The sequence below is a fragment of the Lepidochelys kempii genome, chromosome 1 (genome assembly GCF_965140265.1).
Source record: "Lepidochelys kempii isolate rLepKem1 chromosome 1, rLepKem1.hap2, whole genome shotgun sequence".
Lineage (NCBI taxonomy): Eukaryota > Metazoa > Chordata > Testudines > Cheloniidae > Lepidochelys > Lepidochelys kempii.
Genome location: NC_133256.1, coordinates 136,168,688 through 136,182,247, shown reverse-complemented (window position 1 = coordinate 136,182,247; position 13,560 = coordinate 136,168,688). Strand labels below are relative to the sequence as shown.

The following is a 13,560-nucleotide window of genomic DNA, read 5'->3' as shown; positions in this document are numbered from 1 at the left end:
TACACCAGGGATAAACTTGGCTCGACATTAAAGTCTGTTTCCTCGGCTAATTCCAGTGGAGTTATGCAGACTTATACCAGCTGAGGATCTGACCCATAGGGGTTTAGTCTCCTATCAATGAGAAGGGAATTTATTTGCATTCATATGAGTGTGTACATATAATCTGTGCACAGATGGAACCTAGCAATAATTATTGATCCTTCAATACCCAGGGACATGCTTGTCTTGGGGAGATCACAGCCCTGGACCCAGGCACTAGAAAGTATAACAGGAGAACAGAAGATGAATGCAAAACCCTTGCTCCACTACTTTGAACCCTTACATCAGTGGCTGATAAAGAACAATAGTGGCAGATCTGTTGGCTGGAATGCACTCTGGACTCCATGTACGTAATGGTTTTATATGTAATTCAGAATGCTTGACAATACAATTTCTCCTCAACCCATGCCCCCTTTTTCTTTCCACAGTTGTTGAATCTGGCAGTTGGGAGAGGCAACAGGCAACGTCTATGGCCCTGGGACCCATCAGTAAGAGTTGCTCATGCAAAAGTTCATTGACTTCATCACTCCCAAAGCTGGAGAGTCAGGATACTCAGGGACCACGGTGGCCATCAACTGCCTGTCACAGCTTCATCTAATTCCCAGAAACTGAGCACTTGACCCTGATAATGAATTATTGACAAAAGTCACTTTAAAAAGCCTTTTTACATTGGCAGTGCTAAAAACTCAGGACGGATGATCAGAATGAAGGGAGAATAGTGGTTTGGGTTTGTAGGTACTGATCAGTTTCAGATCTTCAATTATAACCCTTGCTTGAGCCTACTGAGCATGCTTCACATCTGCCGGGCTGGTGAGAACTCATCTAGACTCTCTGTCATCAGAGCTGGAATGGCAATCAGGCTCAGGATGGACAAGCCAGTTTGGAATGTTAAATGCCATCTCTCCCTGGCTCTCCATTACTGGCCACAACAAAGAGGGTGCCCAAGAAGTGAGAGTAGTAGTAAAATGCTTTATTCAGCCCAGCACCACTACATCAAATGCTGAAGCACGTGTGAGACACACACCTGTAGCCACAGTCAGTATGGGAGAATGCAGCATATCCTAGTGGCTGAGAACAGTGTTGTATCTGATACCTTCATTAGCCTGGGGAGGGTAAAAACTATCAGTAAAACAAAATCACCTCATCATCTCACTTGGCTATACAGCAGCTTTATGGAAAAGACTTTGCAGTTGTGATGCAGTGCTTTTTTTCTTTTTAAATCAGATTCTCTCAATGCAATCAAAGTGAGGATCAGTCTGAAATCAGCACTTGGGAACAGTGCAGTGAGTAAATCCAGATTAGTGTATTCATTCTGTTACTATGTCATGTTTTGTTTAACAAATCACAGATCAACATAGAAATATCTAGCTGAATTCTATACAGGAGGTGTTGGATGCTCTCTGTTACAAACAATATGACTGCTCTTTCTAGCAATTTGTTTGCATATTTGATGTCATCTTTCCAGGCACTGATAAATCCTACAAACCTCCTCACAGCCTCCTCCTGCCCATGCTCCTAGCTCAGATGCCCAAATGTCCTTACTATTATTTTTCTGGAGTGCAGTAGCTAGTAGGCAAAAGATGGTACTTCCCTCAACATCGTGCTGGAGGACAGGCTCACTGCTAACTCAGCTGATCTGCCAAGGCTGGGTATTTGGTTGTGGATTTGCTCCTTATTCTAGATTTCCTTCTTCATGTTACTCTCAATGGCACAGTGCACAGACCCTTCCTTCCTGTGAAAGGTTTATAGAATATCAGGGTTAGAAGGAACCTCAGGAGGTCATCTAGTCCAACCCCCTGCTCAAAGCAGGACCAATCCCCAATTTTTGCCCCAGATCCCTAAATGGCCCCCTCAAGGATTGAGCTCACAACCCTGGGTTTAGCAGGCCAATGCTCAAACCACTGAGCTATCCCTCCCCCATTATCATTGCTGTCAAAGCATGAGCATTTTTCCAGGTAAAATTGGCTCATCAGGCAAGTGCTTTTTGCTTATGTATCCAAACACTCAAATTTGAAATTCACACCTAGGTGTGGGAACCTATTGGTCTAGGAAGGTTACACAAATGTGTTATTTTTTCTCACACAAACCCATACTCTTTCCGTTCTGTCACTCTCTTTTATGCAAGCCCTCGTAAACTTTTTTTGCTTCCTGTCCCCCTGAGTTGAGTTAGATGTCATTCAGTGGTGATAGCAACACCACTAAAAGGCTCCATATTACAACACATTTATTAGCCATTATAGTTAATGGTTAACTTAACACCATTTTATGCCTGGCTTTTGTCATCATGTTCTTGTATCGTGCAATTGAGTGGTTGTAAAACAATCTCATTTACAGCACTTAATTTGAATGACTGTAAGATATGGTCCCAAGCTGCAAAACAAGCACATTGCATAAACACTGTCCACTAACTACATTTCTGCTCTGACACTCCTTCTATACAAGTAAATAATTCTGAAACCTTGTAGTTCAGCAAGGGATCTTGGTAACACGTGTTAACTAGTGTGTAGGCATGTTGGGAAGATGCCTACATAGGACTTGCTGCAGCTCATAATGAGACACATTCAGCAATACACTTCAGCTGCTTTGTACTGCCCAGACATTGCAAAGCAGCCCAAATTCCAGTTTAACTGGTTGGCTATGCTGGGTTTACCACTGATTTGCATCACCAGAGCAGCACAAATTAGCTAGCGGGTGTACAAGTGAATCTGGCCTAAGAAGTGCTGATTTGTAGCAGTCAAGAACGCTGAGGGAAAGGGCCCCTCTGATTCAGACGTGAAGTAATGTACATTTTTTCTGAGCAAGGAACAACTTCACAGTATCTTACAGGTGCTTAAAAGTGGGGCTAAGTACATAGCAAACTGCCTGTATTAGACCATCTCATGGTCACAGCTGTCAGAGCAGGCATCCTGTGTCAAGTCAGGGACTGACTGTGCAATGGAGATAGTGTAATGTGATCCTGGGAGTGACTATGGGCCTACTCCTGTGCCCATCAAAGCCAGTGACATCACTGCTTTATGTCACTGAGCACAGCTTCAGGCCCCATGCTAATGCCTCGGTTAAGCCTTTAGCCATGTCCCTTGTGTACTACATGGTCCAGTCCTGCAGCCAGTGTAATTTACTGTAGCTCTGTTGAAGTCAATGGAGCTACACTGACTTACACTAGCCGAGGGTCTGGCTCAATAGTTCTAGAAGCATGAACAGCCTTAGTCTGAGCTGTTGTACAGTGTGAAAGCTCTTCTCTCCTGACAAACCTGACTTCTGAATCCTTTCTAAATACAGCAACAGCTATATTGTATTACGCCTGACAGACTGGTGTTGGTAAAAGTCCAGGAAAGATTGAGGCATTCCCTTCCAGTTATGTTAATTTAAAAAAAAGTTAATTGAGGCACAGTCGGTTTTGCGTAAAAAGTAAATTGTCTGTCTGTTTTCACAGCTTATGTTAAATTTTCACTGTCTGTTTACTATAGCTTATGTTAAAGAAGCAGCATGCTTGGAACAGCACATATAGAATTATAGAATATCAGGGTTGGAAGGGACCTCAGGAGGTCATCTAGTCCAAGCCCCTGCTCAAAGCAGGACCAATCCCCAACTAAATCATCCCAGCCAGGGCTTTGTCAAGCCGGGCCTTAAAAACCTCTAAGGAAGGAGATTCCACCACCTCCCTAGGTAACGCATTCCAGTGTTTCACCACCCTCCGAGGGAAAAAGTTTTTCCTACTAAACCTCCCCCACTGCAACTTGAGGCCATTGCTCCTTGTTCTATCAACTACCACCACTGAGAACAGTCTAGATCCATCCTCTTTGGAACCCCTTTTCAGGTAGTTGAAAGCAGCTATCAAATCCCCCCTCATTCTTCTCTTCTGCAGACTAAATAATCCCAGTTCCCTCAGCCTCTCCTCATAAGTCATGTCTCCAGCCCCGTAATCATTTTTGTTGCCCTCCGCTGGACTCTTTCCAATTTATCCACATCCTTCTTGTAGTGTGGAGCCCAAAACTGGACACAGTACTCCAGATGAGGCCTCACCAATGCCGAATAGAGGAGAATGATCACATCCCCCGATCTGCTGGCAATGCTCCTACTTATACAGCCCAAAATGCTGTTAGCCTTCTTGGCAACAAGGGCACACGGTTGACTCATATCCAGCTTCTCGTCCACCATAACCCCTAGGTCCTTTTCTGCAGAACTGCTGCCTAGCCACTCGGCCCCTAGTCTGTAGCGGTGCATGGGATTCTTCCGCCTAAGTGCAGGACTCTGCACTTGTCCTTCTTGAACCTCATCAGATTTCTTTTGGCCCAATCCTCTAATTTGTCTAGGTCCCTCTGTATCTTATCCCTACCCTCCAATGTATCTACCACTCCTCCCAATTTAGTGTCATCTGCAAACTTGCTGAGGGTGCAATTTACACCATCCTCCAGATCATTAATGAAGATATTAAACAAAACTAGTCCCAGGACCGACCCTCGGGGCACTCTGCTTGATACCGGCTGCCAACTAGACATGGAGCCATTGATCACTACCTGTTGAGCCTGACGATCTAGCCAGCTTTCTATTCACCTTATAGTCTATATATAACTTAAATCTATTGCACTAAGAATCTGTTTAGAATGCACTGACATCTCAGGTGACGTTGATCAGGTAGAGACGCTTACAGGTTTGCTCTGGCTGTGACTTTACTAGAGTGTCTGAAAGATAAAACAAAAAATATTTAAAAGACTGCCAGGACCAGTCCTTTTAAACTCAATTAATTTCTGCCTAACTGTAAACAAAATATTTCATAGATCATTTAATATGAGGATCTGTCTCTTCTTTTTTAAAAATTGACTACTTTTTAAATGTTAACCAGAACCACTCTGTCAGCATCTTCTGTGTGATCACACCATAAAAAGCTGAAACACAAACTGCTTGGTCAGCAGCTTGTAAACAACTAAGTGTATTTTAAAATGGAAATTCCTTCTAAAATTAGAGGCCAAACTTACATTTTCTCTTAAATAGCACATGAGATCTTTGTTTGAATACTTTTATGAATGAAAACATCATAAAATAGATTTTATAGAAACAAGATAAATGATTAAAAAGCCAAAGGAACTGATAAATAGAACTGGTCAGGAAAGTTTTTAAGATTTCAAAAACATTCATCCTGAAAACCAAAATTTGAAATTTTTTGGAAAACAAAATTTGAAAAATAATTTATTTTCAGTCAATCGAAATGTTTTGTTTGGCTAAATCTGAAATGTGGTGGTTTTGATTCTGACCCTTTTTAATTTTTTTTAATTTTTATATCAATAAAGTGAATTTCAAAACAAAAAGTCCTTTTGAATTACAAATTAACCTTGTTCTGAAAATGTCAAAACAGGACATTTTGCCATTTTCAAAAAAATTTTTTTTAAATTTCTAAATGATACAATTTAATGAAAATAAATCAGTTTAGTTGAAACAGCATTTTGCAATGGAAAACTATTTCAACACAAATTTTCCAACCAGCTCTACTGCCAAATATGAAAAGCGATGGTTGTGGAATCAAACTCTGTTAATATACTGGTTCTTTTGGGGCAGGAGAAATAGATATTGCAGAGTAGAAAGGGGCAAAGGATGAAAGGAAAATTAGAAAAAAACAAACACAATGGCATGATGGACTGTGGTGATAGCTACAGGAGAAAACAATGCTAACTCCTATGAATGCTTAAGTAAAGGCACTGATGTGTGTAGTATCAGCTAAATAATGAATGCCAGTGCAGAGATAATCCATACAGCTGTATTATTAATGCTAAGGACCAGATCCTGGGGTACTATCTTTGCATGCTCAACACACCTCAGAAGAAGGTGTTTGTGGGCAATGGTGGCTTTAAGCCCCCTTTATTGTCCCGTAGGGCCTCATCTGTAACTCACTGAAGTCAATACAAAGACTTCATTGGCTTCAATGGACTTTGGATCAGAACACTGTCCCTCTGACTGCTGAGCACTGGGCCTGTCCCTGGAAGTAATTTAGATTCAAGTCAATGGAGCTGTGCTACACTATACTTGCCGAGCAATTGGTCTACTGACTGTGTCTAAGTTTAGAAGCATTTCCTTCTGTTCTAGCTGAATCCACCATTCACTTCCATGGAGCTAGGCTGACGTATACCAGCTGAAGATATGGCCCAACACATCCTCCTTTTATGAAATTCACTGCAACAGGAGATCAGAGAGTTAAAAATGTAGCAGTATTTTTTTAAATTGCTATTATATAGGGGGTATCTAGAGTTTTATACCATGCCCATGAGCCTCATATCAGGGCTGGATAATATTACCAATAACAACATTTATGGGCATGCATGCTAAGATATAAATGTAATCAAAGCTCTGGCTTCAAGTTATAAACTGATTGCTACAGAGGTCAAAAATGAACTTTCCTTCCACGTACACCATTGCACAATTGCATAGGATACATTCTCTGTTATTGCTGGGTTTTTCCACCTGCACAGGCAGGGGCACCTGCCAGAAATGAGCTATTTAACTTGACGCACCTTTCTCTGTTTCTGTGTTCCATTGGAGTTAATATCTGACCTATCATGTAGTTTCCTATGAAATACCACATATGCTCTGCCTTTTTTGAATCACTTGTCTGGTTTGGGGCACAAAAATCAATAACTACCTTATGCAGAAACATGGCTGCAAAGAATTCTTAACAAGAAAAATACAAAGACCAAAACAGCTCGGTCTCCTACTAAATGACTTGTTTATGTATACAATTATATAATGGAAACCAGTGTCTAAATCATAAAGTCCTTTCCCAGACAAAACTCCCAATAACTACAGTGGAAATACTCCTGGGTAAAGAATCCATGAGAGCTAGGATTTGGCTTCTTGTTATTTTAAGCAAAAAAGATCTTTTCAGCTATTATGAACCCTTGGGTTGAAATGGGATAGATATTCCTGGTCCTATTTGTGGGATTCAGTCAAGACACAAAATAGCCGTAGGTGATAAATAACCTACAATGGCAGAACTTCAGATAGATGACAACACATTCAAAGATGGTCAGGTTCAGAGGAACAGCATCAGCTGTGGACTAGATATGGGACTGGAATCTGGAAACCCCTGCATTCTGGGCTTGGCTCAGCAATTGACTCACTCAGGGTATGTGTATACTGAGATAAAAAAAACTTGTGGCACCAAATCTCAGAGCCTGGGTCAGCTGACTCAGACTTGCAGGGGTCAGGCTGCAGGGCTAAAAGTTGCAGTGTAAACATTCAGGCTTGGGCTGGAGTCTCGGCTCTGATACATTCCCCTGTCACAGCGTCTCAGGGCCCTGGCTCCAACCCAAGTCCGAACGTCTTCACTGCAGTTGTATAGCCCCACAGGTTGAGCCCTGCGAGTTCGAGTCAGCTGACCTGGCCCAGCTGCAGCTATGCCACGGGTCTTTTGTTGCAGTATAGATCTACCCTCAGTGAGCTTCTTCACGACACTCCATTTATGTATGTCTCATTTTCCCCGTTTGTAAAATGGGGAATCAATCACTTATCTATTTTGAAGGGAGGTGTGATGATTAATCAGATATTTATAAGTCATTTTGGGCATGTAAATTACCTTTGTAAATAAGTAAGTGGTGAGCCAAGACCTCCATTTTTCTGCTAACCTCTGTTCATTTTGTTACCTCATTCTCACACGTTTGTCCACCTGTCATGTGCTGCCTGGTAAAAGGTCTATGAGCTCTATGGGGTAGGGAATGTCTTCTTTGTTACCTTCTGTACAACTCCTAGCTCAATGGGACCCTGAGCCATGACTGGGGTTTGAGCCAAGTCAACACATTTAATTTTTACATGTAACTATTTTTTAAAAAATAAAATTGAATGAAATTTTGAAATGAAAAGTTGTTTTGAAAATATTAAAAATGAAAGAATTTTTTTTTGGCGGGGGTGTGTCTGGTTTCCAACCAAAACAATTTGGCAGGTTCAATGAAGTTACAAAATGTTTTGGTTGACCTGAATCTGCATTTTCTGGCCAAAAAAAAAAAAATTGCCTAGCTGTAATTATAATTACTACTACTGAAGCAGTATTTTAAAAGTCATTGCTTAATGCACAGTAATTTTCAGCATAATTATAATCTCCACTGAAGGTCTGTTTTTTATATTTGTAGTACAAATGGGATGAAAATGAATTATATTTGTTCCAGTCATCGATTGCCTATGCCATGAGGAAGTATTTCTCAGAGGTCAAGAACCAGACTGTCTCATTCCAGTGAGTTATTTTGTTTGACTGTGCATGCATGAGCCTACAGTACTGCTTTTGGTTCAGCAGGGATATGTACTGGTGGAATTAATTCTGATTTCTGTGTAATGTAGCTGGAGGAGGTCTGATGGTTTCATACTAAAGGACATGAGGGCATTGACTGGTCTTAATAGGAGAGCCATTTGCTTTGCCACATGCTGTTTAATCTTCAGAACTTTTGACAGAAAGAAAAACATCACCTGTGCAATAGTTAGACGATACTTTATTTTTAGGTGAGGTAGGAGACTGTAGTTTACCACTTACTAATGGTGAGATTTGATCTTGAGAACAGCTGCCCAAATGCTAACAGGGGAATAGGGCTATGATAGCCAGAGAATGGAGCAATAGAGATACCTTCCCGAGAGGAGAAACATTCCATTAAAAATAAAAAATGAAATTATATAAAATTCTGGGCAATAACACTTGTATCATATACATGATGCTGAATAGCCAAGGGATTTTGGACCCACAAAACATGAGTTAATTGATCTAAATGAGGTGAAAAGTCACCCACGATAAATAAATGCAACCCTAATCTAATTTCATTTAAAAATATGTAGTCCTTCACTAACATAGGCTATGACCAGAAATAGATATTTGTACCAAAAATAGCATTATTTTTGCTAAGTCTCTTGGAATGATTTTTAGATAGGCCTCTTCGGATGATTTTCTGAGGTGATCTGCCTAATACATCTGATCACATTTATAGCACATCAATCACCATGATGTCGAAGCTCAATTCTCAGCAGGCCTAGGTGCAACCAAATGCTAGTTTTAATTCTCTAGTTCAAAGTGCAAGAAGCTGAGCTGAGTTTTGCCCCAAACATGTGAGGGCAACCCCGCTGTTCTGTGCTTGGCCAGGTGCTTTAAGGCAGGGGGTTCTCAACCTTTTCCTTTCTGAGCCCCCCCCAACATGCTATAAAAACTCCACGGCCCAGCTGTGCCACCACAGGCTGTTTTTCTGCATATAAAAGCCAGGGCCGACATTAGGGGATAGCAAACAGGGCAATTGCCGAGGGCCCCATGCCACAAGGTGACCCGCGAAGCTAAGCTGCTCAGGCTTCACCTTCAGGCTTGGGATGGCTGGACTTCAGCTTTTTGCCCTGAGCCCCAGTGAGTCTAATGCCGGCCGTTTGGTGGACACCCTGAAACCTGCTTACAGCCCCCCAGGGGGCCTTGGACCCCTGGTTGAGAACTGCTGCTTTAAGAGATTCTCAGTCCTGGGGTAATGCAGCTGTATCTAGAATTACTTAAAGAAAAGGAGTACTTGTGGCACCTTAGAGACTAACCCATTTATTTGAGCATAAGCTTTCGTGAGCTACAGCTCACTTCATCCGATGCTGTAGCTCACGAAAGCTTATGCTCAAATAAATGGGTTAGTCTCTAAGGTGCCACAAGTACTCCTTTTCTTTTTGCGAATACAGACTAACACGGCTGCTACTCTGAAACCTAGAATTACTTAGTAACACAAAACTGAAAGCTCAAGTGTTGACAAAAATACCTTTCAAGCAATGGACCCTTAAGTTGTGCTGCGAGGTGTTTTTTGTAGGTATAGTGGATGCAAGATTTTCATTCATGTGATTTTTATTTGGGGGTATCTCTTTAGTCATGAAACATTTTTTTTTATATTTCCCTTCAGGAGCACAGACATTAAAGTAGAGAATGTAACACAAAGAATCTCCTTCTATTTTACCGTCAGAATGCCTGGTAATAACATTGACATCGTTCCCAAAACTGAGGTGGAAACAGCCATCAGGTGAAATTTTGCTCTTAGAGGAAATAACATGAAAGAGGGCTGGAGCCATATAAATATTCAAATGACTGAGGGAGGTATTATGAGAAAGTGTGATACAAAACTAAAGTAAGGAAAAATTAGGATGAGCAAAATTGTCATATCAAAAAAGATCAATAGCCTGTCTAATTGGATGTTGTTTTCAAAGCAGCCAATATAAGGTGACACAGAAAAGTTGTGAAACTCCTAGAATACATCGAATTGTACTGTACTGTGCCATGGAGAAGGAACATTTCTCCAACCCCAGCTGGTGACTAGTTTATGCCCTGAACTTGAAGATAGAAGGCCCATGTAATTTTAACCTAACTGGTGTAAGTTCAGGTGCTATTTTTAAGCAGGACCTTCAGGATGATATGTTGGAAAGAAAGCCAGGTATGGGAGACTGCACAGAAGAGATCAAGGATGGAGAAGTAGATTTGTGATACTACCACAGAGAGAATGAATTAAGCTGTGTGAACAATAAGGTTGTGGATGACATAGAGAGAGAAAAGAAGAAGGGACAAAGGACAAATCCTGAGGGACTGGCTGGGGAGAATTAAAAACCAAAGGAGGTGCTGATGAGTAGTCAGAGAGATTGGAAAACTAGGAGAGAATACGGCCAAAGAAGTTATGGTCTCTTGCAAATTTTGTCAAAAGCAACAGAAAGATCAAGGAAGACCAAGATGCAGAAAAGTAGCTTAGACATGGCCAGGAAAAGGCCACTGGAGACTTTGGTGAGAGTATTTTTGGTGGCGTGAAGAAGGCAAAATGCATATTGCAAGGGATTCAAGGGGGAAACAGAGAAGGGGAAGTCAAGGCTGTGGTTTTATGCTGGGCATCCAAGGAACTTAGAGGTAAAGGGAAGGAGAGAGATAAGATGCAAGTAGACAGTGAGGTCAAAGGGTTTCTTGCCTTGGTTTGGTTTGGCTATTAGGATTTGGGATACTATTGTGTACAGTAACAAATCTGAATATGTCAGTTCTGGTTGCTACAGAAATTCGGGCTTTCAGTTACTGTCTTCGTAGCAGGAACAAATCTGGCATGTCTTATTGCTGTTTATCACTCCAGTACTGAAGCAGCATCTTCAAGCAAAGAGTTCAATGGAAGTTTAAAATACCTAGAGGATTATAAGGAATCCAAAAATATTTGATTTGTTTGTGTTTAATTTATTCATCTATTTGATTGTACTCTTGATGGCAGAATGTCTCGGGGACGAATCAATGAGGCTTTCAAACTGGATGATAAAACTCTGGAGTTTGAGGGTATTCTTCCAACACTGGCACCAACTTATGAACCACCTGTCACTGTCTGGCTAATACTATTTGGGGTGGTCATGGGCGTAGTTGTGATTGGAGTCATTGTCTTGATCATCACTGGGCAGAGAGACCGAAGAAAGTAAGTATTATTTTAAATAATATATGCAAGCAGTGGGAGGCCTGGCAACTCAACATTATTGAAGCTAGGCCTGAAGATGGGTTTTCAGCAAGCCTAAATTGTTTTTTTGGATTCCAACCCACCCTAATGCACTGGAGGAACTCACCTATAATGTGCTTTGCATGTCTTTTTTTCATAAGAATTGTTTGAAGCATAGTTTTGATCTGAAACCAATACAACAAAGATTGGTTCATTGTTTTACAACTTATTTGTATCAATGGCACTTCTACAACATGCCATATGATGAACTTCCTCCTGTTCCCATTAAAGTCAATAAGCCCAGAGTAATTTGTTTTGGTAAAATGAATCACATGGAATACAGTATTTTTTTTTTACAATAGTCTCTTGTTAGAATCCATAAGAACTTGATCAAAGCAGAGACTCAGCTTCCTATATATTAACAGATTCTTTTTGCTTATAGGAGAAGGAAAGCAGCCACAAATGAATTAGTACAAACCAACCACATCAACCCTGAACCTGAGGATGGAGAAGTCAATCCGGCTTTCATACAACATGAAGAGCAGCAAACATCATTTTAGAAAATAATGCAAATTCTCTATTTAATTTTTTGTTTTCATTTTAGCTTTAACAACAATGCATAGGAAAGGCCAAAATACTTCAGATGTCATTAAACATTATGACAGGTTTCAGAGTAACAGCCGTGTTAGTCTGTATTCGCAAAAAGAAAAGGAGTACTTGTGGCACCTTAGACTAACCAATTTATTTGAGCATAAGCTTTTGTGAGCTACAGCTCACTTCATCGGATGCATACTGTGGAAAATACAGAAGATGTTTTTATACACACAAACCATGAAAAAATGGGTGTTTATCACTACAAAAGGTTTTCTCTCCTCCCACCCTACTCTCCTGCTGGTAATAGCTTATCTAAAGTGATCACTCTCCTTACAATGTGTATGATAATCAAGGTGGGCCATTTCCAGCACAAACATTATGGGTTCTGATATTTTCAAGCAGTTGCCCATGTGCAGCCCAAGGCAAGCAAATGACTTGTTTGCCATCTCTGTGTTCAATCGGTGATGTACAAATACAAAAGAGGTACATTGTGTGTAGCCCTTTCATGAAATATATTTATCATATCGCACTGCCACTCATGCTGCTATCCGTCAACCAGCTATTTGCAATTTCTCTGTGTTTCCTCTATACTCTATTTCCAAAGGTTTTTAATTTAGCTGTTTCTAGACCAAGAGCAGATATATAAGAAGAACTGAAAAAGAAAGTGCTTCCTCCAGATGACAATGAAGCTTTCCAACAGGAAGAAGGAAAATCAGAATTTATCAGGAGAGTGAGCTGAAAAAAAGACCTATTAGTCAGTGGACACACACTGAGCACCTGAGGAACTTCAGCTTTGGAGGACACAGTTTGAAATTACATGAGTTTTTGCACCTTCAAAGTACCTGACTCCATACTAAACCCAAAACATAAACTGAAAGAAGACAAACAGGAACTTGAACTTTGTTAAAATGTTGTGGCATATGTAATTTGCCCAGTTGGTTGGTTTGGTAAGTATGGTGTTGAGGTCAAACAGCAAATGTCTCCCCTCCAAAATAGCTTTTTGAGTTATGCTTCCAGCTGAAAAGGAAACCTATCGTATAACTGTGTTTTGGAATAAACTACTCAAAGATCAAATGATCAGAACTTGAATTCTAATTTAAAATATTTCAGCATTTGGTTCCATTATTGGACACCTCACCAGTGGTAGCAGTTAGGTCATCATAATCTCATAAACAGCTTTTATTTGCATGTATGGAAGTTGCTATTCATAGCCTGGTTTCTGACTTATCTTATTTATTTAATTTAATAGTTCATAGACATTAAGGTCAAAGAGTCCATCCTGATCATCTAGTCTTACCTCCTACCCATTGCATGCCATAGAACCTCACCAACCCACTGCTGTAATAGACCCTAAGCCTCTGGTTGAGTTACTGAAGTCCTCAAATCATTGTTTAAAGTCTTAGTTGTTGGATTTTTAAAATAATATTTCTGACTTTAGTAAAGAACAGGATAAAACTGAGATCCCAGGAGCTCTCTGACTGATGGTTGTGAGGAAGCA

General features: G+C 40.6%; 1 protein-coding gene across 5 annotated transcripts in view; it reads left to right on the top strand.

The window, feature by feature from the left end:
• Positions 1 to 13,136, top strand: part of ACE2 (angiotensin converting enzyme 2) — a 106,284-nt gene extending 93,148 nt beyond the window's left edge. For 4 of the 5 annotated variants that reach the window (XM_073355720.1, XM_073355714.1, XM_073355695.1 and 1 more), the window contains 7 exons: positions 213 to 385; positions 468 to 527; positions 1,264 to 1,322; positions 8,154 to 8,254; positions 9,924 to 10,040; positions 11,256 to 11,450; positions 11,911 to 13,136. In XM_073355720.1, coding sequence (XP_073211821.1) covers positions 213 to 385; positions 468 to 527; positions 1,264 to 1,322; positions 8,154 to 8,254; positions 9,924 to 10,040; positions 11,256 to 11,450; positions 11,911 to 12,028 — 823 coding nt within the window. In that variant the 3' untranslated portion in view covers positions 12,029 to 13,136. The remainder of the gene's footprint in view (positions 1 to 212; positions 386 to 467; positions 528 to 1,263; positions 1,323 to 8,153; positions 8,255 to 9,923; positions 10,041 to 11,255; positions 11,451 to 11,910) is intronic. The other variant, XM_073355704.1, reaches the window with a different exon arrangement.
• Positions 13,137 to 13,560: the final 424 nt, after the last annotated feature.